We start from the raw sequence: 27,632 nt of genomic DNA on the forward strand, positions 1-27,632 counted from the left end.
TATATATATATATATATATATATATATATATATATATATATATATATATATATATATATATAAAGGAATTACTATCCAGATTTACCTTTTCCAAACAGCTCAAGTAAAATTGTTATGAACATTCCTGTGAACAGGTTAAAGATAGGACTTCAGCTACAGCAGTTTTTCCGTTGAAGTCCCTTTTAAATATACAAGCTGATTGTTAATTTATCCCACAGGCATCTACCCATAACTAAATACCCATAAGCTACAAATTGGGTGGACTGACCCTTTACAGAGCACCCTTTGTCCCACTTGCAATTAGAATAAAAAACAAACAGCCATATGAACTCTAATTATTCACCTCATTATCCTACCAAACACCTAACAATTAAATATTTTGGTTAGAAGCTACTAAATATTGATTGACCCCTGCAATCAGATATTTGAAATTAGTATTGGGCTACAGAGTGTTGTGTAAATTGAAAATAGCTGAAATTGTAGTACAATAAAGAGTATAATTCTACCCATTCAAACATTATCTGATTGTAAATTCTGCAGTTTATGAGTTCAAATACACTGCATAGCTCTGAATAGCACTATGGCAACTGAAGGATTTAGGCAACTTTTTTATAGGCATAAAACACATTGCTCTGCAATGTTTAGAATAAGAAATGCAGCCAAGTCAGAAACCATGACCACTAGATTACACAAAACTCTAATAGCAAAGATCATACCAGAACTTCTGGTGGTACAGTCCATAAACAACTGCAAGTTAACTGGTCTTTGAGCTGTTACTGATCACTCCATTTTCTGTAACTTTGCGGGATAGGCAATTGTTGTTGCTGGCCCAATGTCCCCTTTTTTTTTCTACTTCTAAAGATTTTTTACATTCTTGTCCACTGTCATCACTCTCCTCCGCATCACTTCGTACATCATTACCTAGCTGCATGATACAAGAGGTTTTATTAAAGTATATATAGAATAAAATATCATAAAGTATAAAAAATATTTGAATACAGTAATACAAGCTGATTTACTTTGGACAGATATAGGCTTAACTTTATAGAAAAAAAAAACAATAAATAAACAATTTACAAATTTATAAGTAGTTTACAATTATTAGTAGTAGTTTCTCAGATGCAAATTAAACTTGGAAACCTGCTGAATCATATGTTAAAAATAGCCTCCTGTTCAGGAAAAAACAAGTATAACTGTAAATTTGTCTTCAGTATAACTTTCAGATGGCCTCACATTCATATCCAACAGAATTCATAGAAGACCCAATGGGCATAATTTATTTAAGCTCTTCAAGGCTGTAGAAGTTAGACTATCATGGAGGAAATCTAGCAAACCAGCAATGGATCCAGTCCAGGATTGAAAACATTTACCAACTAACAGCAAATGAATTTAAAAAATCCATTCCAGGTTTGCTTGAATACCCAGGTTCTCTCATGATAGTCTATCTCCTCCAGTCTTTGAGAGCTTTGATAAATCATGTCCAATGACTGCAAGTTGCCAAAGTCCATAGGCCGAAAAGCAACCCAAAACTTCCAAAACCTGAAACATTTTCACTACCATGCTTTAATACTGGTTTGATGTTTTTTTTTACTGATATGTACACAGTCCTGCACAAATTAGAAAAAAATAAAAATCTATTCCATCTGAAAAATATTTCCTTATAGTAGAAAGCTTTGGAAAGCTCCTTTATTCTTGGCATGATGGCACCTTTACACAACAACAGAAGCGAGAACACCTAAGATAAGTTGTGGTTAATTAAAGCATGTTACAACTACAAACTTCCATGTTTATTAATTGGAACAAATTCTAATTTTATGTACTTAAAGTGTAAAGGTGTACTTACTTTTTCCATAAAAAAAATGTGCATTTCCATTATGAGAATGATTATGCTATGTCAAGTTTATGTACCATTTCTTCATATATATATTTCCTTTACATATTTTAATGAAGATTTAATGTTTGTTCACATATTCTTATGAGTTCAGAAGATTCAGCATACCAATAAACAAAAACATAAATGAAGAAAAAAGAAAACTTCATACCGTTCCAGTAAATGTGAACTTGTATATCATCTGCAATATCATATATGCCCAAAACAGATGCAGTGTTTGAAGAATCATTAGTAAAGCATTGAAAAAATAGTACCCGAAGAAAGGCTGAAAGCGTAACATGGAGTAGTAATACGTACTATAAATGATCCTGGAAACAAAGAAATTTAACATTTTTAAAAACATGTGGATAGTTCCTATGGACAAGTTGTCCACTTTCCATATTTTTATTGAACATCTATGAAAGAAAAACTTTTAGTGGCTTTAAATGGTTTTACAAGTTGATATAGATACTCTAAAAAGTTTAATAGGTTCTATATAACAATTCCTTCATAAAGAAATTAATTTACAACTGCAAGTGACACTATCTGCAAGGGGTTTGCATGTCCTCTATGTGTCTGTGTTAGTTTTCTTTAGACACTCTGGTGCACACCTCCAAACACATGCAGTAAGGTTAGTTGGCTCCCCTAGACATTGCCTTTGGTACCTGTGCAAAATAGGCAACCAAACCAAAGTGCAGTGTAAGCTGCTGGGCTCCAGGTTAAAACGATTTCTGCTATATCATTAAATATGGTTTCTGAGCCACTTAGTTGGTAAAGATGGTTGTGAAAAATATGGTAATATATTGCTGTGTTTTTTTAATTATTTTTCTTTTAACCAACTAGAGAATCAGAAACAATGGTTAGAACTGGAAAATAAATTTATACTATATGGATGCAAAGTTATATTGGTCTTCGTTTGCCCCCAGGATGGTGCTGGGGAAGGAGGCAGACATTGTTGGAGGAAAATACAAGGGCTGAACATTCTTTAAGGGCTCAGATACTGGGTTCCCAGGTAATGAAGCTATGGGTCATACATAGATGGGTCAAAAAAATTGAGGTTGAGAGGTTAGGTACATTGTGTCTTGGCAGCAAGCAGGTAATGGTCAGAGTTAATGAGAGTTAGTAAAGAAATAAAGAACTACCACAGAGGAGATAGTGGTATTCTAATAAGTATGTTAAGTGACACTATTAAAAAAAAAAACATATTGAAACATGTAATCCCATTCAAGGTTTCCTTCCCTGGAAGCCCTAAATAACTACAGAATAAGGTTTTATAAAACCTTGAATTTATACCTGAATTAACTTTTCCATAGGCAATAAACAATGGGGTTGAGAGACTTTCATAGACATGAAATGCTAATGTACGTTGATAAGTGTGCACATGTATGAATTTTTTTTATGTATTTTTTTTTAAACAAATTCTGTATAAAGAAACATTAATGTCTTTATAGACACATAAAGCATTTCTAATCTTCAAAAAAATGATCACCAATTATGTATGGAGACTCACCTTGTAGGGAGAAGATACAGACGAGTGACAATAAATACCAAGGCAAAAATTACAAATAAGACATTACACATCCTCTTCCACTTGCTGTAATTGCACATCTTTGCTAGCTAAGAAAAAAAAAAAATAAAGGTTTATATAAATTCCACCTTGGAAAAATGTGATTATTTAGTTCTATAACCCTAAGCATAGTAGTCTAAGCATACTATTAAACAAGCGTTTGCAATGACCTTTACACACAAAAACCCTCAGCAACCAGCTTTCAGCTAAAATTAGTTTTTTGCAACCTGAATACAAAAATATGATTTTTTTATTCATTGCTATTAGTGTTATTTGCATTTTGGCTAATTATCCTCACCACAGTATCAATGTTTCCATAGGCTGGTGGTGTCCTGAAGCTTTTGTTTAGCCAAACATTGAATGAACCAATCACAGACATATTTTCATATTATTGCCCATCATTACACCAGTCCCTGAATTATGTATTTACATACATCTGATCTTTGCACAATGTATGCATATGCCTTACTCCCGTACTATCTATATTACACAGTCGTGACCCCTGCACTTTGTACATTTCATAGACCTGACCCTGCACTATGTGTGTTATATACCCCTGACCCTTGAATTACCTCTATGTTACATACTCTTATCCTTCAGTTATCAGCTATATGTTTATATCAAGCACCAAGTGTAAAATCTTAAATGTTTCTAAAAACACAAATATTTCCACAGCATTTCCATGGAATTTGTAAAGAATGTTTAAGTACCCAATTACATCTACATACAAGTCATATATTGGATTCTTCAGTTGCTCATGATACTGTTTTTTTATTAGTTTCCCACAAGCAGTATGAATGTCAATAAGAACGGTCTATAGTAGTGTTGCTATAAAACTCTAGGGTTCCTCCAGAGTTTGCTAGGGATTACTTGATCAATCATATTGACACAAATGATCCTTTTTGCTATCTGTAAAAGTGTAATTCTTTACACTGGCCAGCAATTTAAGAGGCATTCTTCCTACTGATCACCACACTATTTTAATTATAGGAAGGGTTCCGTTAAGACCTTAAAGTATTTTCGTGTGTCCCCCCCAGGTAAAAGGAAAGGTGACTAGGCATACAAAGGTAAAGTTTACCATGACAAAGGTAAAGTTAAAAGGAAGATTAGGGGAAAAGTTAGGCCTATGATGAGATTTATGTAAATCATTTTCAGATGACAAACTTTCTCAGAAACACTGTACTTATATTGGGGGTCACATGTGAATGTTTACTAGCAGCATACACAACTAGTTTAACACAAATTACCAAAACTAGATTAATATTTCAAGTATAACAACTTTGAGATATTACAAATTAGGCTTTCAGTGATTCTGAGGATGCTATTTATGATATCCTCTGTATCTTATATGCCTTGTTATGATCTGATAATTGGTTAATGCATAGACTACGTCTATGTCGTTTATTTTTTATATTTGATTATTACAAGGATTTGCTTTGTTCTCTTATTTTCGATGATAGCTGTAGTCTGTAAATAGTTTAGATTTTGTTAAAATAGTGTATGTTTTCCTTATTCAGTAAAAAAATCGTTACAAAAATGTGGTAAGTGGTAAATAATAAAACTGTAATAATCCAAAGAATGTGTGTTAAATGCTTGCATTATTTCTAAAAACAATGGACCGTATTGCATAGGCTTTTTTACAAATACTTTATGAGTTCCAGTGTCATTCCATTTCTTATAAAGGGTAACTATTCCCGTTCAGCAGGCACAGCTGTTGTCCCTCTCCTCTTGTTACTTGAGTGCTCAATGGCAGGCTGTACACTTACAACTGTGCAAGTGGCTATGACATAAGGTCCACTACAAGGGAAGAACTTTGTTTAATTGTATCAGTCAGTTTTACAAAATCCGTGTAAAGAATATTTAAAATACCTAACTAAAGTCCAAAAATAATAACAATTTGTGATTGCTAGGTCAAAAGAGAAGAATCATCATCATAATAACATCAACAATATTATAAAATGCAGGCTTACTCTTCAGGCTAAAATATCAAATGTATAACATGATGGACACTGATAGACCAAACCCTAGATGTTTTACTTGAATTATTTAGAATATATTTAGAATTTAATAATAGGTTTTTACTTTAACTTTTTAGCATGATTTAGTGTTCAGCATTTTATAGTAGTAACAGGTGTGGATTTGGCTCGCAAATATTTTGGTTGTATTAAAAAATGGTTTTAGCGGACATCAAAAATAGAGTTGGGATATTCATATAACTGGAAAGTGTACAAAGAGTTTGTTTAAATACTTGGATGTTCATTACAGTAAAGCAATTCATTTACAAACGGTAACAATATGGAAGTGTTGCACTTTTCTGAAGGACTGGGCTTCCTATAAATATCAACACAAGAACGCACCAAACAATTTACAAGCAAGAAAAAAAGAACATAAAGCTGTCAGCTAAGAATCTGTAGGCATCAAATGACATGATAATGTCAATTCTGTTAAAGAAAGACATTGAACATTACAGGCTAATGGAGACAGGTGGTGAGGTTGGGGTGTGGCTACCACTTTCACCTCCTGATCAGTACCCATTTTATTGTTCATAACAGATTCTCAGTAGAACATTTCTCAAAACATTTCACAAAACAGGAGCAGCTGGTCAAACAAGCTCTAGATCAGGGGTCGACAAACTCTGGGCTTTAGGCCAGAAACGGCCCAGCCAGTAGCTCTAGCGCCCCCCGGAAGGAGTCGGCAACCAGTGGCTCCGGAGATACATGAGGAGAGAGGAAGAGGACTCTTCCATATGCATTGCGGAGGAGAGGGATTTCCCTTCAGGGGCATTCCCTGGGGGCGGAGCCATCAGCACGGGACTCGAGAGAGAGTCCGGCCTAGTGTGCCTTCCTGACCTCCTAAAACGGCCTAGTAGCCAAAAAGGTTTGCTGACCCCTGCTCTAGATCTTTATTGAAGACTTTATGAAGGCACTGATTGGGGTGTTTTACATTTTATCTAGCTACTCTTAGGCCACCTAATTTGCATGAAAAATAGTGCAGACATTCATAGGCAAAAGGCATTTTTAGCTATTCTAAATGTTGACCACAGTTGTCTATAACAGAGAACCTATAAATCTATTCCCCCATAGAGAAATGACTGCTGAGGTAAGATTTGTAGTGCTGAAATTCCAGCCATATTCACCTTTCACAATCTTTAGCTATATCATTTTTAGAACTCGATTGTTCAGTTAATTAAAAAACGTAGCTATAGCAGCAGAAGTAAAACAGCAATGAGACTTCCTTGTATTTACGGCTGCATTGGGTAAGTAAACATAGGCTGGAATTAAAGCTCCAGGATAAGCAAATCTTGTTTAGAGGCATTTATATTCTTACTGGAGCCATTGTGTACTTTGTATATTTCTTTTGGGCATATTATAAAGCCCGGCCACTGCTGTTCTCTCTCTTTGTGCAGAGTAACTTGTTTTTTATCCCCTCTGTAGATTTCTGCAGGATTCCTTTCTGCTGGGCACATGACACAGTTTTGCTTTCTGCACAGGCTTTGTGCAGCATAGTGATGATGTTATTGCTACTTTTACTAGGTAATATCACAGTATATTTATCTTCTATATTGAGGGCCAGAAGTTTAGCTTTAAGGTGCATCCTTAGACTAAACATTTTTTTCTTTTTTACTTTGTTCAGATTGCAGTCTGGTTGGGACATCTTTTACTTCTCTTCAGCGTTGGTCAAAGCCTCTGATCATTTGTCAAATTGCCCAGAGCTGTAAGGTCCTGCACCAGTGCTCACCAGGCACCATTCCCTCAATATACCTCTGCACTGAATATAGTCCTGTCATCCCAGCACACAGTTGCCCACAGGGCTTCAGAGCCTGAAGGATATCTTCTGGGAAGAACTGATAGAGATCCTCTAGGAACTGATAGAGGACCAGGAGCCCACAAAGCAGGACAGGGGACACAATGGTGGATCAGACAGTCTAGGGTCAGAAACTAGCTGATCAACAGATAACGCAGTACAGGAGAGTCCAGTAACGGCACGTCCAGGAAACAAAGCCAAGGGTCATGCACAGGTAGTCAGTTCTCCAAACAAGATATCCAAAAGTTTTGACAAGCAGTATTGGGTTCACAAGCAAAACAACTAACTAACTAACAAAGGTTAATCCAGAAAGCGAACAGTCAAAGGCTCAGAAAACAGGCCAAACAGAGCCAGCATTAGATATTACAACAGATAATTATACCACTACTAGGTTAGAGAGGCTAAACTCTACAATGTGCGCTGCAGGTGCATGCAGTCCCAAATTATGACCAAGGGATGCTGAGACAGGCACATGCACAGGTAAATGGAAACTAGGGATGCTGTGTGATGCAGAGCCAAGGACAGGCAGCTCATTGCTTGATCTCGTTTGCTACTGCAAGGGATTCTGTCAGAGACAGTAAACAGGGCACACTGGGCTGTGTTGGCTTATGGCACGGGCTCGACAGCCAGCTATTCACCTCCTATCATACATGTCTGGGTGTCATTACTTTGATTATTGCAACTTAGTCTGTTTCCTTTTGTAGCTTAACAGTTTGTATATTTTTAAGCAGGATATTTCACGTCTAAATTTGGGCGACATGTAAAAATCCATTACTGTCACTGTTCTGAACTAAGAAAAAATATGTGCACATGTGGACTTGTTACTAAAACTGTGAAACTTGGGATTTTTAAACACTGTCTTTATGAAAATATTTACCAATAGAAGACACTTTTAGGTAAAACTAAACCAGGAGTATACAGCTCTTCATGGGTCAGGTTCCACACACATTTATATTGTTTTCTCTACTAAAGCAAATGAAGTGAGGTATGATTTACATACAGAACATGTTATACAGAAATGAGAGATAGACACATCTCGGTAAACCATCACAGGAAAACCCAGATCATAAGTTTCAATAATAATTATAACAATATTAATTATTAAGTTTTTTATAAAAATGTAAACGTAACCTTTAAATTACATTAGGGTTACATTTTAATACGTATGTTGAAACTGGAGGAAGCAGCGCTCCAATAATTAGTTAACATACAGCATCTGTTCTCTGTTCCGTCCTGCACCAACAAGGGTGGAGGGGAGAACGTAGTAGGAAGGAGTGAAGTTACAATGGAGCTTTGTTCTCTAAACACATGGCTGAGCTCCATCTCAAGGGATGGCTTTTTGAGGAGGACAGAGAATGGTTTGAGAAACTGTTTCTGGAAGGGCCTAATCTACATTTTCCTGTAACAAGAACCATTGTGTAGACTTGAAATACTTGATACCTTTTTTATTGCATTTATAAGAGAAGGGAACTACTGATCTAACTGAGCTTGTCACTTGTTAACCCCTCTAATGTCAGGAATAGCAGCATATTTTTAAAAAATGTGTTGTAAAAGAAATACCTCAATTATTATCTGTCATTTCATTAAATAATATGTTATCTGACATTGCAATTATGTCACCTCAGATGAACCTTCACCCATTGTTTTGTATTGGGAACTCTGAAAAAAAAGAATCCTCCAGACAACGACTGTCATCAGAAACACACATTTAAATTGTGGGGTTCATTTCTTAGGAGTTGGAGGGTCACAATTAAAGTGTATTTTCACTTAGCTTAGCAAATTAGCTGGGATAAAGTGAACAAATCCAATTTGCAAAGATTACCCAATCAAGTGCAATCAAAGTTGAAAAAAGATTTTTTAGACATGATTGGATGATTGAAGTCAGCACAGCTTCACCTTATTCAATAAGCCGAGAAGATTGTCTTTTTGCAAAATAAATTTTCACTTATGTTAGTAAAAGTGATAAAGTCATGTATAATTCAAATAAAGTGAATATGCTCTACTCCATTAGAAAATCAAGGTCACTGTGAAAAAAAAAAACAGCTCTCTATCTGGTGTATAGTGTTTAGAGTTTTTAGTGTTAGAGTAAGGAAAATGTGGTGCATCTCCTGGGATTTTCATTCACTTCCTAGTGAAAAAGATCAGATGATTGTTAAACTTGCTTATGAAGATATAAAATCTTCATTGAAGTGTTTTGATGTTTAGGGTTTTATCAAAAGCTACTGATTTTTTTTTTTTTTATAACTTTGCTTACCTCTAAGAAGTGGTCAGCTGCATCATGCAGCAGCATCACCAGAGTTCCTGCACGCATGTAATTAGCACAATACGAGAATGTTATCAAGAAGATGGTGGCAAAATGATGTACTATCTGTTGCCTAAGGTCCTGCAAACAACGCATAAAGACAATATAAAGTCACACAAAAGTTTAAGTATTCCCCAAATTTTGGTTACCTTTATAGACTAACATATTTTAAGTGGGTGATAGACAAACAAAAAACATCACTGGCAAAGCATATTCAGCAGGAATAAACACAGTCAACCTCTTTTATCTTGGATTCAGTGAAAAAAAGAAACCCAAGGTTACCTTATCTCCTGAAAATGATCATCAGTGTCCTTCACGATTGCCGTCATCTTCCTGTTATTAATTGTACCCTGGAGGCAAAATCTGATTTCTAAAAGTTGAAGGGAGGGGGATTTCCGGGGACGGGCATGGTCTGTTTAGTGGCCATAAATATATTGTTGACCAAGGTTCTTTTTTTCGATTTCATTCCAATAGACAGACCTTTATGCAAAACAGCCTCCCCAAGGAGTTTTAGGTACTGCATTGAATCAATCATGTTATACAGTAAACCATAGCTTACAGACCCTAGGACATATATGAGACATCGTCCCCTCTGCCCCGCAACCCCAGCAGTGTTGAGAAAGTTATGAAGTAAGACATTTAGCTATATGTACAAATCCTATTGTGTCAAGACCTTATATAAGTTTTGTAAAGCAGGTTCATTTCTAGAACACATGGGGTAAATCAATCATATAGCTCAAGTTAAAGGAAACCATTTTTCTTTCTCATTCCCAAGCAGAAACATTAGGGGGTTGTGCTGGATATTTGTGTACTAATATAGAAGTATGAATCAAGCAACCAATCAAGTCAGAGATAGTTGGAAAGCACAATTCATTTTCAAGGATGGCTCATGTTCATTCAGGGAATATTAGTGTTCACATTTACACAGTAAACACAATCAGAAACATGACAACATGGCACAATATACAGTAACATAAACCAAATGTTAAAGCTTTTGCTGCAAACTACACATACCTTTCTTTTCACATCAAAAGCTAATGTGATGAGCAATGATGAGTAAAATCCCAGCTGCAGAATGTAATACCAGTACAATGAGGACACCAATGGCTGTAGAGAGGTGAGTCACAAACATATTTAGTAGGATACACAAAATAATTTTTAGGATACACAAAAAATTTGTAGAAATAACATTTCTACATCTATATATTCTACCACCCCTCTTTACATTGAGGACCACTGCCCATCCTGGGATGAGAAATGTATCTGATCCATTCAAATACACCAATTCTAAAATAAAACCAAGGCACTTATAATGGCGCAGGTATAGAACAGAGTATCAGACCTAAGGTAAATATTTAAAGGAGATCATCATTAGAAATAAATAAGTTTACTCAGGAACAGTTAACTGATTCTCCAAATTTGTTCTATGTTCTAAGGGCGATGGGAGATATACCCAGCAGTTACTAACAGAAACACCAACATAACTTTTTAATATCAGGCAGCCTAGCAAAGGATTTCAAACTGTTTTGTAATAACACAAGTTTAAAATTGTCCACAATTAACGTATGTTATGGATACACTAAAGAATAAATCTTATACTATTATAAATAATCTTATATCTTTAGGTAAATCACTCTAACAAGGAGGTTTATTATTACATTACATGTACATTAAATAGGGGTTGCAAACAGACAAATAACGACAGTGGCACAGGAGGAGAGGACACTGCCCTGAAGAGCTTACAATCTAGGAGGTGGGGGAATTATCACATAATAGGAGGGGAGATATGTAATGGTGGGAAGTAGTGGGGGTTTCAAAAGACAGAAGTAGATAGGTAGGCAAGTTTTAAAAACTGGGTTTTGAGTGCTCTTTTAAATGAGCAGAAAGTAGGAGCAAGCCGAATTGGACGAGGAAGACCATTCCAGAGAGTTGGGGCAGCTCTAGAAGTCTTGGAGCCGTGCGTGTGATGAGGTGAAGGATGTGAGGAAGTCATTAGTAGGTCATTGGAGGAGCGAAGAGAGTGGCTGGGGGAGTATTTTTTTACTAGGTCAGAAATGTAAGTGGGGGAAGAATTGTAGAGGGATTTGAAGGCAAAGCACAGGAGCTTGAATTGATTCTAAGGTAAAATGGAAGCCAATGAAGAGAACTACAAAGAGGAGCGGAGGGGAGGATGGATGAGTCTGGCTGCGGCATTCATAATGGATTGTAGTGGAGTGAGTCGGGTTAGTGGAATACCAGAGAGAAGGATGTTACAGTAGTCCAGATGAGAAATGATAAGAGCATGTACAAGGAGTTTGATGGTCTCAGGGGACAGGTATTGCACAGGTGAAAGTGACAGGACCTGGAAATGTTCTGAATATGGGGGGTAAATGAGAGGGCAGAATCAAAGATGATGTCAAGACAACGTGCCTGAGGGGAGGGCTGTGTTGTTAACCGTTAGGAATATGTCAGGGGGGAGATTTAGAATTTGGGGAATGATGATGAGTTCTGTTTTATCCAGGTTGAGTTTCAGGAATCGGTCAGACATCCATGATGAGATGGGTGACAGGCAGCATGAGACCTTATCCAGGACTGAGGGAGACAAGTTAGGGGTAGATATGAGTGTCATCAGCATACAGATGGTAAGCCAAAGGAGGATATGAGACTAATGAGAGAGGAGGTGTACAGAGAAAAGAGAACCGGTCCAAGGACTGACCCTTGGGGAACACCAACAGGGAGGAGAGTGGGAGAAGGAGAATTACCATTGAAAGGAGCAGTCAGACAGATAGGAAGCAAACCAAGAGAGAGCAGTGTCACAGATACCAATGGAGTGCATGATTTGTAATAGAATAGAGGGTGATCAACAGTGTCAAAAGCTGAGGAAAGATCAAGGAGAAGGAGGAGTGAAAAGTTGCCTTGAGACTTAGCGCTGATGAGGTCATTGGCTACTTTAGTAAGGGCTGTTTTGGTGGAATGGGCAGCTCGAAAACCAGACTGGAGAGGGTCAAGGAGAGAGTTGGTGCTCAGGTAATCGGTGAGTCTTTTGTAGACAAGGAGTTCAAGAAGTTTGGAAACATATGGGAGAAGGGAGATAGGACAAAAATTAGAAGGTAGAGAGGGGTCCAGTGAGGATTTCTTCAGGATAGGGAGAATTATGGCGTGTTTGAAAGCAGAAGGGTAGATACCAGTAGAGAAGGAGCGTTTGAATAGTTTGGTTATTGCGGGGGCCAGGGTGTAGGAATGGGCACGGAGTAAATCAGAGGGAATTGGGTCAAGCAGACAGGTAGTAGATGGAGATGATGAGAGAAGGGAAGAGACTTCATCCACAGTAGCAGGGCTGAAGGAGGTCAGTGATGATTTACAGGTGGAAGGGGTGGATATGGTTGGAGTGGCCCAATAAACAGAGACATCATGTCTGATTTTGTCAATTTTATCTCTAAAGTAGGTGGCAATGTCTTTGGCAGAGAAGGTTGTTGTGGGAGAGCAGGTGTGAGGTTTATTTACCGGTGTAAACCAAGCCATAGCTTTGAACTTTTTCAAGGTTTCTGTGTAAAACACACAACTAAGAAATAGTCAGGGGTATGCATAATGTTAGCTGCTAGAAATACTAGGTAATGGAGCTAATTAAAAAAAAGGGTAGACTGCATAATATACCTATCGATTAGGTAGAGCTGTAGTATGATTAGTTTTTACTGAAACTACACCACATAATGGTCATTTGACCTCCTGTCTAAAGTAGCTTGGAGTCTCATCTACTGAAGCTACTAAAGCTAGAAAAACTGAAGCTAAATTTATTCATTTTCATTTTTATTTAGAAGACTCATGTTCTAGTTTCTAGTACCTCTACCATCTATCCATTTTGGGCAGCTGTAGGTCTAGCGCAATGTCAATGTAAGACACACATACAAGGTTCTGCTTGATTGGATTTTTTAAGCCCAGGGCCCTGTAACATTTGTTTTTGTATGTGGAACATTACTACAGCGAAGAATGAGGACTTCAAAGCTCATAGTTAAACAGAACAGGGTGGGTGTGCTGTGTAGAGACCACTGGCTAGTTTGTGAGACTAGTAAGGACTAGTGGGAGATGAGTACAGTTGAAAACACAATTATCTTGTCCCACCCCATCCTCTGCTGCCACATGCACACAATTAAAAGGGGAAAATGAAAGTCTGGGCTGGAGAGGAGCTCAGCTTTCGTGGGGCTGAAAGAATATATGGTTTGTGTTGATCTGTAGAGATGGTTAAGCGAAAAGAAGAGTGGAAGGTCCAAGAATTTGCACACAGATGGGTGGAAGCTATTAGGAACATTAGTTGCTTGCACATTGTAGTCGATATTATATTGTGCTAACATTACATTTTCCAAAGAATCCAAAATATCATCAAATAAAAAAAGTTTTAAGCTTGTTTTAAAGTTAGCCATGCCATGAAATTGTGTAACATAAGACTGTTACTGGCCTTTTCAAATGGGAGAATTTTACAACTGATAAAAGAAAAATTGTATGTTCTAAAAAGACAAGATACAGTCCTATGCACAAACTTGTTTACCAACTTTTAAAATAAGAAAAACCTTTCTTTCTGTTAAAAAAAAAGAAAAAAAAGAAATAGAAAATATATGAATAGTTGAATTCCTTATTTCCTAGCAGATTTGGGAGTGGTAAGCCTAAACCAGTAATCACAACAACCATTTGCTTTTTGCATATTCCAGCACTTCAGTTTATAGGGTGCCCACCACAACTTGCCAAAACCTAGAGAGTTCTGCTATGTAAGATAGGTGCCAGTTTCTCAGGTTTGTTATTTATACATGATTGACTTAGGCTGCAATAATGGTATAACAGGACTGTCATCTCTCTTCTGTACAAAATAGAAGCCAGAACCTGGCAGTGTGGTAGATGTGTAGTTGGAATTCATTCTCCTTGAAACACTAAGACGGGATTGTGTTGGCATCAAGAGGAGGAAGTGTTTACACTTTAGCATTTGGAGGTGAAATGTAAGTATAAAAAAAACAGTTCAATAGAAAGGTTTCATACAAGTATTTGCTGCAAACATCAGAAAAGCTTCAGTTTTTGACATTAGATAAAAATATGGATTCTTCTTCAAATGATTCAAGGATTCATCTTCAAAATTGGTAACTCTTGGAATACCAATAAATTAGAGGGTATTGGCTATTTTGTAATTTAAGAATGATCTTAATACAGGAAGAAGCGTATGTGTGTACCATGCAGGCCAACTCACAAAAATGTGAAGACACTAACTAAAAATCCCCTGTAATTACTACAAGGGGAAGATGAAGCTGCTGAAGCAGTATGGGAAGGGCGTAGACTGATAACTGATTTGTGTTCAAGACAGGACAACAACAGCTAAAATGCTTGAAGAAAGCAAAGCTTTGGAAATGTGAATCTTAAAAAAAAGTTCATGTCTCAATGATATAGATTGCAGTTTTTGGGTGTAGTAAAACACAGAAAAGTTTATTTGCTGCATGAGATATAGATTATGTGGCAAGTGATGCTACCAGAATTTGCATTCCATGCAAAAAAAAAGAGGCTTGTGAGAGAATGGAAGATTGCAGGACTATAAAAACCAAAATGTAGACATGTTTATAATACTTCTGTACTAGTTTGGGTAAGATGGTAAAGGAAGCATGTAGTCTTTTTGATCCGTTACATGGCTCATAGCAGGAAAGAGTAGGCTCTGTACTTACCCTACTTTTTAAGTTTTCATGGGATCTGTTGATGATGAACTACCTGCAAGTACAAGAGATTGCCTTTGGCCATAGATATGTAGGTGCTTTTTGATCAACTCATCAAGTGGGTGGTGCGTGCTTCTTTCAAATTTATAGGTCTGCTCTAATAAGCTAACTTTTCAAACTGTATTGCACAGGGAATGCCAAAAATTCCATATCATCCAAAGGGAAACTCAGCTCAGAAAAAGCAGACGTTTAGACGTTTTAGCTTATGATATGAAATTTGGAAAGTTTAAAATGTCTATTAAAAAAAAAATTGTAAAATGTCTATTAAACTTAGCTAGCATTGATGCATTTTATGGTACATAGCACTACCATTGTAAGGAGGTAAATTATCTAGGAGCTGATTATTCAAGCTGACAAAAACACGTTGACCTTAAAGATTCTCCACCATTAAATGCCTTTTAAATGTCGGATTTACTGCTTTATAAGTTTTTTTTCCCTACATGGTCATGGACAATTCTACAACAATTTTTAAACTGTACAGTAGTTAACACCCTAGTTAGGTTTTGATGAATACATTCCTACATTCAGAGACATGGCAAAATGGCCAGTGAAAAATAAAAATCACAAAATAACTGTTTTTTTTTACCACTTACAGATTTTTTTTGTTACCCACTGCATGAAACCATGGTGGGAAGCCAAAACGCTGGTTTGGTTAGTGAACAGGGGACACTAAAGATAAAGAAGCCATATTTTAACTTAAAATGAATATTGTGTGAAATGTGCCTTAATGTCACAACTTTTTCTAATTTTTTTGGTTCTCACCTGGTAGGGATAATCTGTCCAGAATTCCCTTTGGTCCCAAAACCAAGGCTTCTGAAACAAAAATTAAAAAGGCATTATTAGGTGATTGAGATAATTAAAACATAATTAAAAGTGATTAAATAATAATATTAAAACTGTTTCAGACATATTTAACAGGGTAATACAAAAAAGTGATGGGCAATGGTCAGTAACCTAGAGTAGTCAGATGCATGTCAGAATAGAAATGTGACTGCTGACTGACTGGCAAAGGTTAAACCATTATGCCTAATATTTTCCTTGTTAAAGTGGAACTTCAGTTACATACAGTCGGTTACAATTTTGTTTATAACTTAAAAAAGGTATGGCACAAAAAGATACAATTTGACTTTAGTTTCATTTTACTTAGACAGAGGGAGGATATGAATTTACTCTGCTTACAATAAAAGTGTTTTTAGATTTGAAAGGACTGTCGGTCACAATCGGACCACAATTTGACTATCTGACTACACTCAGTTATGTCTATCACTATTGGTCTTTCACCCATTGTTATTATCTTTGCCTAATGTGTACATTGTAAGTGTAGGTAGACTGTTTATGAAGCTATTTTCATTGGGGTAGTATTGCAAATTGGAGGGTGTCACAGACATGAGATCATAACTCAATTTGTTCATTGATCTAATATGTATGGCTAGTTTGACACTTTACTGTGTATTATTGTTCCATTGATTTTTATTTCTCTATGTTTGTCTTTTTTAAATATATCCACAAGTCTACCAATATGGGAAGACCATTGCTATATGCCAAAACATACAACACAATGATTTTGAGCTGTCCCTGTCTTGATTCCGCTACCAGATATTTGTTTAATAAATGCGTTTTTTAAGAATCTGATTGTAGTTTGATGTGTAGTTTGTCCAATCACATGAGTTTATTTAATATAATTTTAAGATTATTTACTGCAGGGGTGTAGAGTGCAGAGCCTTGCAACTACTAGTACCTTGCATTAGTATCCCAAGACAAACTTAACAGACTGCAGATACCTTGAATTCTCTAATGCTTAATTTCCTAATTTCCTATATCAAATTGGACACATTTGAATTTTACTTGGAATACTTTTTTAGCTCATCTATAGTGCTGATACATGTACAGAACTAGTGTGCCACACAAAGAATAGGCAAAAACAAGAAGATAAATTCCTAGATAGAGAACCGTCTGTTGGATGCCAGGGTTAATCATCTACTGAAGCAGCACATAAATTATCATATCCCTTTACTCTTATAGTAATAGTAAGAGTAATATCCCTTTACTCCTATAGTAATAGTAAGAGTAATATCCCTTTACTCTTCTTATTGAAATCTGGTAGAAGATTGAACATCAGCGATATTTTATACTTATAATGTTAGACACATACCTGACAAGTGTTTATTGTTTCCTTTTTCCACACTATTCTTTTTGTCCTGTTGACCATTGTTACTGGGACAAAAAGTGATGCAACACAAAAACATTCAAAGTTGTCACCAGAACAAATTATATTCCGATAAGTTCTGGGTATAAAGCTAGGTACACACTTGCAATAATTATCATTGGAAAACGACTAACGATTATGTATGAATATGCACAATTATTTTGTGCACAATTCTGTATATGCTGTAACAATACGATCGTTCAAATATAATCCACCAATAGTGTACACATGCTTGATACGATCGTTTGAACCATGCAGGAAGTGACATGTAAAGGAGAAAGTGTACTGCAGAAACATCCACAATCACTGAACGACCGTAAACACAATAGATAGTGAACGGTCGTCACTCAAACAGATCTGCCGAGATGGTTATTCGTTTCCAGCATCAATCCTCGTTCGTCGCCATCATTGGTCAGTCGTTGTGCACTTTTTTTGATAACGATTATCAGGCGATCGGTCGTTAGTCGTTCCTTTCCAACAATAATTATTGCAAGTATGTACATGTCTCAAAGAGCAATTCTACGCAGATTTCCCCTTACTTCCTGTTTTTTTTTCTAAGACCGGAAGTGAAAGGAAATCTTCCCAAGTGGCTGAAAACAGCAAAAACACATTGGAAAGGGTTTTAACCTTCCCAACTCTATTTAAAACTTGGTTATACACACTTTATTGTCTTCTACATATTCCTGTACCCAGTACCCCAGGTTAGGGTAGGATAAGGTTATTAATGGCTATCCTAAGGGTATAGTAGGGCAGTATATTATTCTTTATGATATTTTACTTTAGCAATCTACATTTAGGGTAAAACAAAGAATACATACTTACATCGATAAGTACAGCAAAACCAAATAGGAATGACACCAAGTAGATTGTAAATCTCCAGCTAGAAAACAAATAAAAGCAAAGACTGGTATATTTTTTTAGATAATAGTTAGAATAAGCTATTGTAATGACAAAAAAGTAATAATGTACTCTTTTATGTACATCTCTGGAATTAAAAAAAATTTGAAAAGCTTAGGAAAGGTGGTGGGGTGGGGGTTAAAACTGCTGCTAATTTTGTGCCTCTGTTTATGGTGATTTACTGTGATATGCTGATTTTTTTCATATTAAACAAAAAAGTGTTGACTTTGGAATGCATTAAACTTCCTAAGATAGATGAATAAATAAGTTTTTGTACTTGAAAAAACATGCACAAAAATTCTACATAGTATCCTTGTGCCAAAAGTCCTACTTTGATTCTTGTCAATCACTTTTTATGAACAATGGAGCAGCAGATGTTTTTGCATGGAACAGCTCTGGCCCAAAAAGTTTCTGAAAACTTGTTCATAAAAAACTATAGTTTTAAAGCGGACCTAAATTTAATGTTTTTATCTACATAAAGGGTAGACAACCCATTAATATAAAGTAAAAATGTTTTTTTAAGTGCATCACCCTTGTGAAGCAGCTCCCCTTTCTGTCTGGCGACAAGACTGAATAGGAGCGCAGAGCCTCCAGGGATACTTATATCACACATCCTGGGAGGCTCTCGGATGCTCCTACTGCGCATGCCCAAATCTTTCACTAAAAGCAAAGAAATGCCATCCAAAACATGTGCAGTGAGATCGTTTTTTCCCTTTACAGCAGGCTACATCACCCAATCTTGCACCTTCCCGGTGTGAGATTGGGGGAAGCAACCAGAAGAAAAAAGAATAAGATCGAAGATGGCAGCGCTCAGCACTTTCTTTTGGACTGGGACAAAGAAGAATACCTAGATGGAGCGGGACTGGATCGAGGAATGTTGTAGCAAAATTGAGGGATTAAAATAGTTGTGATTTTTTTCTTTTTCGGTTTATTTCCGCTTTAAGGGAAAAAGTTAATGCACTTGGATATAACTATAACTGCAGGAAAAGACATTTTTAATAGTGTCCACCCACCTGGCTTCACAAAACTTCTTGGTTATACTTGTTCTGTCTTGGTTCCTCCTGTATCTGAACCAATGTTCAACTTGCCGAATCTGAATATTGCATTTAACTGACAAACTGAAAATTTCATGCTGGAACAAAAATTACACTGGAGTGTTATAGAGGAAGGTGTGTATTGCATAAATGCAAGACTGCTAACATTTTAATGAAATCAAATTCTGAAATAACACCTCTGCAGCCAGGGCTGAGCTACAAATATGTTCTAGCAAAGCATAATTTTACATATACAAAGCTATTGGTCAGTGTTGGGAATACAGTGTAATCAACTAATAAAAGAGACAAATAAAATTCACATTCTCCAGTTTATATTTCTTTTAGGTTATAGCAAGCAGGCAAACTTACCTATACATAGCTGAATTAACATTTTATTTAGGAGATTGTAAGCATTATTTAAATTTTAGTCCAGATAAAGATAAATTTGGCATAAAGCACAAAAAGTAATTTGCCTGTCTATTCAGTGCCTCTGCATTTGGGTATTTTGGTGTAATTATTAAGCATACCTTGCATAATAAATGTACATATTTTAGTATGATTTGGAGTAAAATAATTTTTTTATCAGCACTATTACTTAAAAAGTTAACTATGCTCAGCCAGACCTATAAATATATAAACAGAATTATTGCACACTCAGAGCTTCGTTACTGCTGCAGTCACTCAATATCTTCCGGAAATTACTTTTTTCCAAAACTGATGACTATCATACATCTAAAGCCAGGGGCATCCTAAAAAAATGTGGTCATGCAAAAATAAAAAATGGCAGTAATCAAAGAATAGGTGTGGTTACAGCATGGCTATAGCTAAGCTGTAAGGTATTCTCAGTAACTAGAACCACACTGTTTTTCTATGCCCACCCATGTAAGTTTACTAGACAGTCTTCATTGTACATCGTTCAATCTTACTGCACCTATAAAGGTTTCTTACAGCTTAAAAGCACACAACCTATGACAATTACGTTGGAAAAGTCTCATTACTACCCTAACCCTTACTCACCCTAGTTTTTGTCATATTTATTGTATATATTTTTTAATGTCAGACATCCCCCCCAACAAAATTATTTAGCACTAATAAAGGTACCACAGGCTACGCACAGCGGGGAACATCTCTTTCCTGTCTTGCTGCTATACAATAATCTCTTCTTCGGAATGGGGGTGGGCTTTAAAACATGGACATGTATACATGGACCATATATCAGAAATACAAGCACATTTTCCCATGTTTTATTCCTGAAATTACAGAACAGTATCAGATGATTTGCCACAAATGCACTTATCTCCCAATTCCTTCTATGTGTAATTATGTGGACTGAATTATATAAATCCTGATCTGGTGTCTTTAACTAAGTTATTAAATCCTTTGTTTTGACATCTTTTCCACAAGATTAATTATCACAAGTAATGTTTTGGTATTATTTTAGACCTGTATTTTGGATGTTTTTTTATGCCAAAAAGAGGTTATTTTAGAATATTTCAGTTTTTTAAGCTTTGTTCATTTTCATTTCACATAGTGCCTCATCCATACTGGTTCAATCTTCAGGTTTTGTCTATGGCCTGAGCTGTCTAAAATAGCTGGTGGTCCGCGAGAAAATTTTAGTAGTCCGCAGCTCTGGCCAGTGCCAGAGGCATCAGAAGGACCCAGCTAGGGGGGTGCACCGGCCAGAGGCTCAAACCATGTCTCCCATATCAATCGCAGACTAAGGGCGGTGGGCGGGTTGTGTCTCTGGACACGGGTGGGTCCTGGCATCATGACGTCACTCTGGGGGAAGTGTCTTACACTTTAAATGACACACGGCTCCCTGCGCAAACACGGTCCGGAGTCCGTGAAATTAGTGGTCTGTGATATCCAAAAGGTTGGCGACCCCCGGTCTAAAGTACACATTCTTGATACTATGTGGCACAGTTTCCACAAGCTCCTGGCATGTGCCCAGCCATGGCTTTTTGACAGAGAGGTGTAAGAGTAAACCCTTTGAATGTGAGAAACCAATGCAAACAGGGACCCAGTACACTTTCAAGGTAGCTAGAAAAGAAAAACAATTAGGCAAATCTGTTTTACCTATTAAAATTAAACTAAGTGTACCAGATGAGAGTGGCTGATTATTGGTTGTTTGTACATCAGGTCTATAAGTCTGTAAGAGGCAGTCTGGAGAAAAACCATACTAGTAAGAGAGACTGGATATTAGCCAGCATAGAAACAAAAGTGGGTAGGTACTTTGTCACACATATTCTGTAAATTTAGTTAGGTAAAATTTTTTTAGTGATTAGAAATGTCTATTTTCTATTTTCTAATTCAAGCTCTGCTTTGTTATAGTTGCTGAAAAACATAATACTAATTTTAGAAACTATGTACAGTAGGAGATACCCAAATGTTACCCAAATGGTCCTGTCCATGTCCTTGGAAACTGTTGTCCACCTCTCTGCTGCAGCATTCTACACACTCATGCTTCCATCCTTTAACAGTTTTATATTTATTTTTCCTCCAGGCAAACAATAGAATTTCTTAAGACAAGCTCAGAATGGATTAGGCCCCAATCATTCTAGTATCATTTCATCAGCAACTTTTTGTCTCCTTACTTCAACATGTGATGTGGTGAATTAGAATGCTTCATTAAATGAATTAGAATGCTTCATTAAATGTACAAGTGAAAATCTTAAACCTGGAACATTTTAAGTGCGTAATGCAACTTTTGTTGTCTATTCAATAATGAATGAAAATACAACATGTTCCAAGCTAATTTTAGAACCCTTTTCTTACCTTTAATACAAAAACCATAGTAAACTTACAGGTAACTCAATTTTAAGGACTTCGTGATTTCAGGACAGCGGCTTATTCCACAATGGCAAAGAAAAAGAAAAAAACATATATCCAAAGAACTACAAAATTAATTGAAGACAACAAATAATAATTAAGTAATAAGTTGGGTTGGGGGCTTCCCGCTATCTGGATTTATGTTTACTGGCCAGACAACCTCTGGATTTCCTAACCTTTTTTCCAGGACACTACATAAGTACATAAGCTATAGTATATTAGATATTCCAATATGATAAGAAATCTAACCAGTTAAGTAAGGACCACAAACTGAAAATTCCTTTGCCCCAAAAGGGCAAACCAAACAGTAAAGCCAATATATATATATATATATATATATATATATATATATATATGTGTGTGTGTGTTTGCTTTGAACCAGCTTGCTCTTCACATGATGAGTTTCAAGTCCTCTCAAAATAAGCTGTCAAGGTACTAAGAGAAATATTACCTATCAACTAATATACCTGTATAAAGGGTCATGTTATCTGGTATAGAAGCTATAGACATGCCCTGGACCCTGTGGACACCTGTGAATAAAGTAAAGATGGCTTAAATAATGCCAATGCTTGCATAAGTTAATAAAAGCAAGACAATATCCCATATCATCTAAATTTTAGAAGACCTCCTGTATCCCAAAAACATACTTGGAGTGTTCCAGATCAGACATGACAGTATAGACTAAGGAAAGGACACAGCAATGGGACAGTCTCAAGGGAAACCTGTGTCCATTATAAAAATTTTGACTAATTTGGCTTATCAGGCTCATGATGTGTCCTGGTAAGCTTAATGACTGCCAGAGTGCTACAAATAAAGCCTTCCTGACCTGCAGTAATAAAGCCCCCATCATAACCTAGGGGGTACTATAACAGTGTTTTTTAACAAAGGGGGAACCCTTTAAAATCACTTTCAGACCTTCAGGGGACCCCTGCTATAAATACTATATCCACAGCTCACAGTATGTTAGTTTGGTGGTCAGTAGGAAGAATGACCCCTACATAGCTGGCTTTTGGTAAGAATGCCACCCTTTCAGATAGCCAAAAACATTAACGGTGTCAGTTAAACTGACATGAAACTGCTCATTGCTCATGGAACCCTTAGAAACCTGTAGCAAAACTCTAGAGTTCCATGGAACCCTGGTTGAGAAACACAGTAATATAAGGTGGTAAATAGACTATGCCTAAGCAAGCCAAGCTTAGCAATTACAACAATTACAATCACAAGAATAAAACACTCAGCTTGAAGAGAACTTTACGCACTAGACACAAGATGCTGTGACTGAGGTACTTAATTTTATATTTTACCAATAATAGGGACCTATATCACAGTATAACCTACCTCAGTTGGATGTTTTCCATGTTTTAAGTAAAAGTCTTCCAGAATTGGTTTTATTGAAGGTTTCCGTTTGTACTTCTCCCGTATGCCCATTTTTTTGCTTACAGGTAAAGCTACAAACCTGGCAAAAGAAAATGTAAAATGAAACACAAACAACAAATAGCAACCACACATTTCAAAAACTGGATAATTGTATTTTTTCAAAGGCATCAACAGTGGAGAAAACCCCAGTGTCAAGGAAAATATGAAAGATAAATTCTGTGTTGGCATTTTGCTTGCACGAAAGAACTAGTCAAGGGCTCACCTGTTGCCAATCCTTGAATCTAACTTCGTACTCTTCACCTATAACAAGCCCCTGCTCATGCTTGGGAACACAAGGGAAGTCATCCCTTTCTTTACTTTTTTTTTCAACATTTTTATGGCAAATAGGTCCATATGTTGGAGCTTTTTAACCAGTTTCAAACAATTCTTTTTTAGTTCATTTAAAAAGACAGCTGTTTGAAAATGTTGTGAAACCTTTAATCTTATGTATATATATATATAATTATATATATATATATATATATATATATATATATATATATATATATATAAAAGGAAGCAGGCAATGTATTGTATGTTTTATTGTTTTATTACTTTTAATAGCAAATTTCTGTGTGCCTGTTTAATCCTTGTTTAACTTTGTAACTCTAGATCCTTAACTTGGGTTAACTGCCATTTTCAAGAGTTGGCAGGTGAGCACAGGTTGGCTTCTTGGGGGTAGAGTTAGGTTTAGAAAGCAGAAAAGTTGTGGCCCTGGTAACAAAAAAAAAAAAAAACGGTTCATAGGGGCATGTGGAAAGCAATTTTCTGGTCGACAAAAGGAAAAAACAACTGTGGTGCTACTTTAACCCCTAATTTTAGAGGGGTTTTATTTTTGTTTTCTCATTCATATCTATGCATATTTTACATACAACCACATAGTTGCCTTAAAACACACCTCATTATTATACTCCAAGTTTTACTACAATCAGTCACATTAAGTAATTTAAGTTTATAGTTAACAAAAGCTATGTATGGTAAATTATTACTGTTATACTAAATGCTGTAAAGATATAAAGTTTTCCACAATTATATAGTAAAATGGTTACTATAAAGTCATTATAGATGTGAAACCTAATAGCTTCTGTTAACCGAAGTATTGGGTTCAGAAAAAAAATCTTTATTTGAAGCACATATTAAATTCTGGGTCTTCAATCATAAGCTCTTGGTACAGTTTTGTGTGAGAATATTAATACGGCCAACAGTGGCACTGAACTTCAGACCAGATGGAAATTGCTGGCGCCACCATTTAAATTATTCACATCACAACTGCCCAAAGCTATTTTGAAGGGCACAGGCAATTAGTTTTGCATATTAACTTCCCCTAACCACAGTAGTGTAGTATACTACGTTATTATTATAAGTTGCTTCATAATTTATGCTTATGTGTGGTTAGTCGGAAGAAGTAACACTTGCATTTTGCAGGGTGGCACTCTGAAATAAAGAGGCAATAAGAAAATAAAAATGTTTTGCATTAAAAATAAGAAAAAACTGACAGGGGCTGATTTCTAAATATTGAGTAATACATAAAAGAAGTAGAAATGAATGCAATTAAACTGAGACATGTGAGGTAAATTCAGTTTTACCCTTGCTGGTCACATATGAAGAAGCGGAAGAAATGAGCTGTGTGAGACGCTCAGCTAGGAGAAAAAGTACAGCAGTTCAGACATTAGGATGGAATCCTAGTCCAGGCCGTATTAGTGTTTGTAGGTGTCAGGACACTGTCATTACTGGAGATCCTGATATCTCCACATTCTCTTTCACATCAGTATTCTCATTGGTGGTTTATTACCAAGTACATGGACACTAAAATTGAGACGCATTTTCTGTTACAGCAGAGGATACGGGAATTTCTAGTCTAACTAGTTATTATTAATTCATCTCATGAGTCTCTCGTTAAATATTCACCCGGTAAAGGATACACAGTAAAGCATGAAGTAGTGTGAATAAGAAATTCCTTGCAAGTATAAATATTTAGGTTGGATTCTGTTCACATAGCTCACACTATTATACTGTCTTTTTACCAGTGTAATTAAGTTGTATGAAACATTTAGAGGTCAAAACAAGGAAAAAGTATGGTCATTCATTTACAGCCAATTTAGTCAACCATAAATCCATGACTGTAAAAAACATTCCTAAATAATAGAAATTTTTAAAGATTGCCATAATTCCCATCATCTTATGAGCATTACGTATAGATAAATAAAGTCTTACCTTTCAAATAAAAATCTCAAACCAGTAAGGATTAGTGCACATGGGATAGCAAAGAAAAGATGACTAGGTCTAGGATAATGGATATTTTCTGTTTCCTTCATGTCTTCCCAGGTAACACCAGGGGGAAGCCAGTATTCCTGTCTCCAGAGCCATTGGTTTAGAAGAGCTTCCATCCTGCAGCCAACAGAGAAACCAAACAGAAATTAAATTCTATACCAATATTTTGTCATTTTTTAAATTAGGAACTTGGGAAACTGTTTTAAAACATTGGGAGAGGTAAGTAATTTTACATGGTTGGGGAATTTTCCCTTTTAATAACGTGAAAAGCAAATTACCGTTCACCTGTAAATAAATAAAGCTGATCTCAATGATGATCTCCCCACAACTTAAACAATGACAAAAAAACATTAAAATATATATTTTTGCTGAACTATTGATTTGGTCGCATGATGATCCTGCTCCAGGTCTTCTGGTTTCCTCTGTTTAGTTCCAATACAACCCTTCTTTGGGAGACCACATCACTCTCTGCATGACGCGCACACTTCATAATGGCTGTCTAGCATCAGGCATCTGCAAAAAAACTTTAAGGATTGGGACACAGGCAGCATTGGATGGCCAATGACATTGGATCATCATGACAGGGCTTCTGGTATGTTGCTGTATCTTTAGGAAGCAACATGTTGCCTCTTGATAAGCCTGCATTAGGTTTGGGCCTTTCTGTATGTTCTCCATACCCAGTCCATACCAGCAGTTTTCAGTTAGGAACCACAATTTACAGAGGTGCCTTGGCATGGCTTCCACAAATATTTGCAAATGTATGCAAGGAAACCTCTATTTTTTACCTTATTAGTTGGGAGTTAATTTTTTAGTATTATCCCTACCATTGTGTAACTTCCTCATTTTTGCGAGTTTCAAACTGATCTGTTTGGCTGCCATTATTGCTACATACACTGAATGTAGCAACACCCTAGGACACCCTTCCCAAACACACACCCACTGATACTAACCTTGTTTACACTTCTCTGCCACATGTTTCAGAACACATGGCTTCTCCTAACAACAATGCTGGGGGGTCCCTCCCAGGCTCCCACTGATCCTGAAGCATTTTTATATATTACTTTGTAATGAGGGTGGGGTGAGTCTCTGATTTAATACAAATGAGTGCCTTTACTTTTTACTAGAAAATAGATCCCAAATCCAAGACCACTCCTTACTAGTGATTTCAAAATAAGTTTACCCAACATGCAGCTACATCCAAGAACTCCTGTTTTTCCAGGGACCTCATAGTTCCCAATTTACATTGGCGCTATACCCCAACCCTCCACCCTTTGCTCTCTTCAAGTGTATGTGCATTGTTAACACAAGAAAAATCTGAGGAATTAGCTCAGTAGAAAGGACTTTTAAGGCCAACAATACTAAATGATCCAATTATATAAAAAATATATCTTTATTTGGTTTACATAAAAAACATTAAATCTTAATAAAAATGTGCCATAAACAGGAACAGAATTTTCCTGCCTGGGTTACCCAATCCTAGGGGCATACCCTGCTGTTTTTCGACACATTTCATGGATAAATCTGCTTCTTCAAGAAAAGATGGAGGACAGAAATATCTGATTCCTGCAGCATTTTTGGACTATAGTTCAATCAGCAAAAAATGGTTATCGTATTTATAATTAGCCCAGTAGTCATTTTTAACTTATTTCCCCAGTGTTTCCATTGCACATGGCACATGGGCCCTTAGTTTTTCGTTTTATTATGCAGTATTTC

The 27,632-nt window shown here is 36.3% G+C and overlaps 1 protein-coding gene across 4 annotated transcripts in view; it reads right to left on the reverse strand.

The window, feature by feature from the left end:
- Positions 1-10: 10 nt before the first annotated feature.
- LOC140326540 (ceramide synthase 4-like) overlaps positions 11-27,632 on the reverse strand; it is a 133,541-nt gene continuing 105,919 nt past the window's right edge. For all 4 annotated transcript variants that reach the window (XM_072405219.1, XM_072405217.1, XM_072405218.1 and 1 more), the window contains exons 2-11: positions 25,863-26,036; positions 23,571-23,688; positions 19,383-19,501; positions 18,295-18,352; positions 16,029-16,079; positions 10,558-10,650; positions 9,496-9,624; positions 3,381-3,487; positions 2,043-2,199; positions 11-925 (exon numbers count right to left, since the gene is read on the reverse strand). In XM_072405219.1, coding sequence (XP_072261320.1) covers positions 755-925; positions 2,043-2,199; positions 3,381-3,487; positions 9,496-9,624; positions 10,558-10,650; positions 16,029-16,079; positions 18,295-18,352; positions 19,383-19,501; positions 23,571-23,688; positions 25,863-26,035 — 1,176 coding nt within the window. In that variant the 5' untranslated portion in view covers position 26,036 and the 3' untranslated portion in view covers positions 11-754. The remainder of the gene's footprint in view (positions 926-2,042; positions 2,200-3,380; positions 3,488-9,495; positions 9,625-10,557; positions 10,651-16,028; positions 16,080-18,294; positions 18,353-19,382; positions 19,502-23,570; positions 23,689-25,862; positions 26,037-27,632) is intronic.

This window comes from Pyxicephalus adspersus, chromosome 3, assembly GCF_032062135.1.
Source record: "Pyxicephalus adspersus chromosome 3, UCB_Pads_2.0, whole genome shotgun sequence".
Lineage (NCBI taxonomy): Eukaryota > Metazoa > Chordata > Amphibia > Anura > Pyxicephalidae > Pyxicephalus > Pyxicephalus adspersus.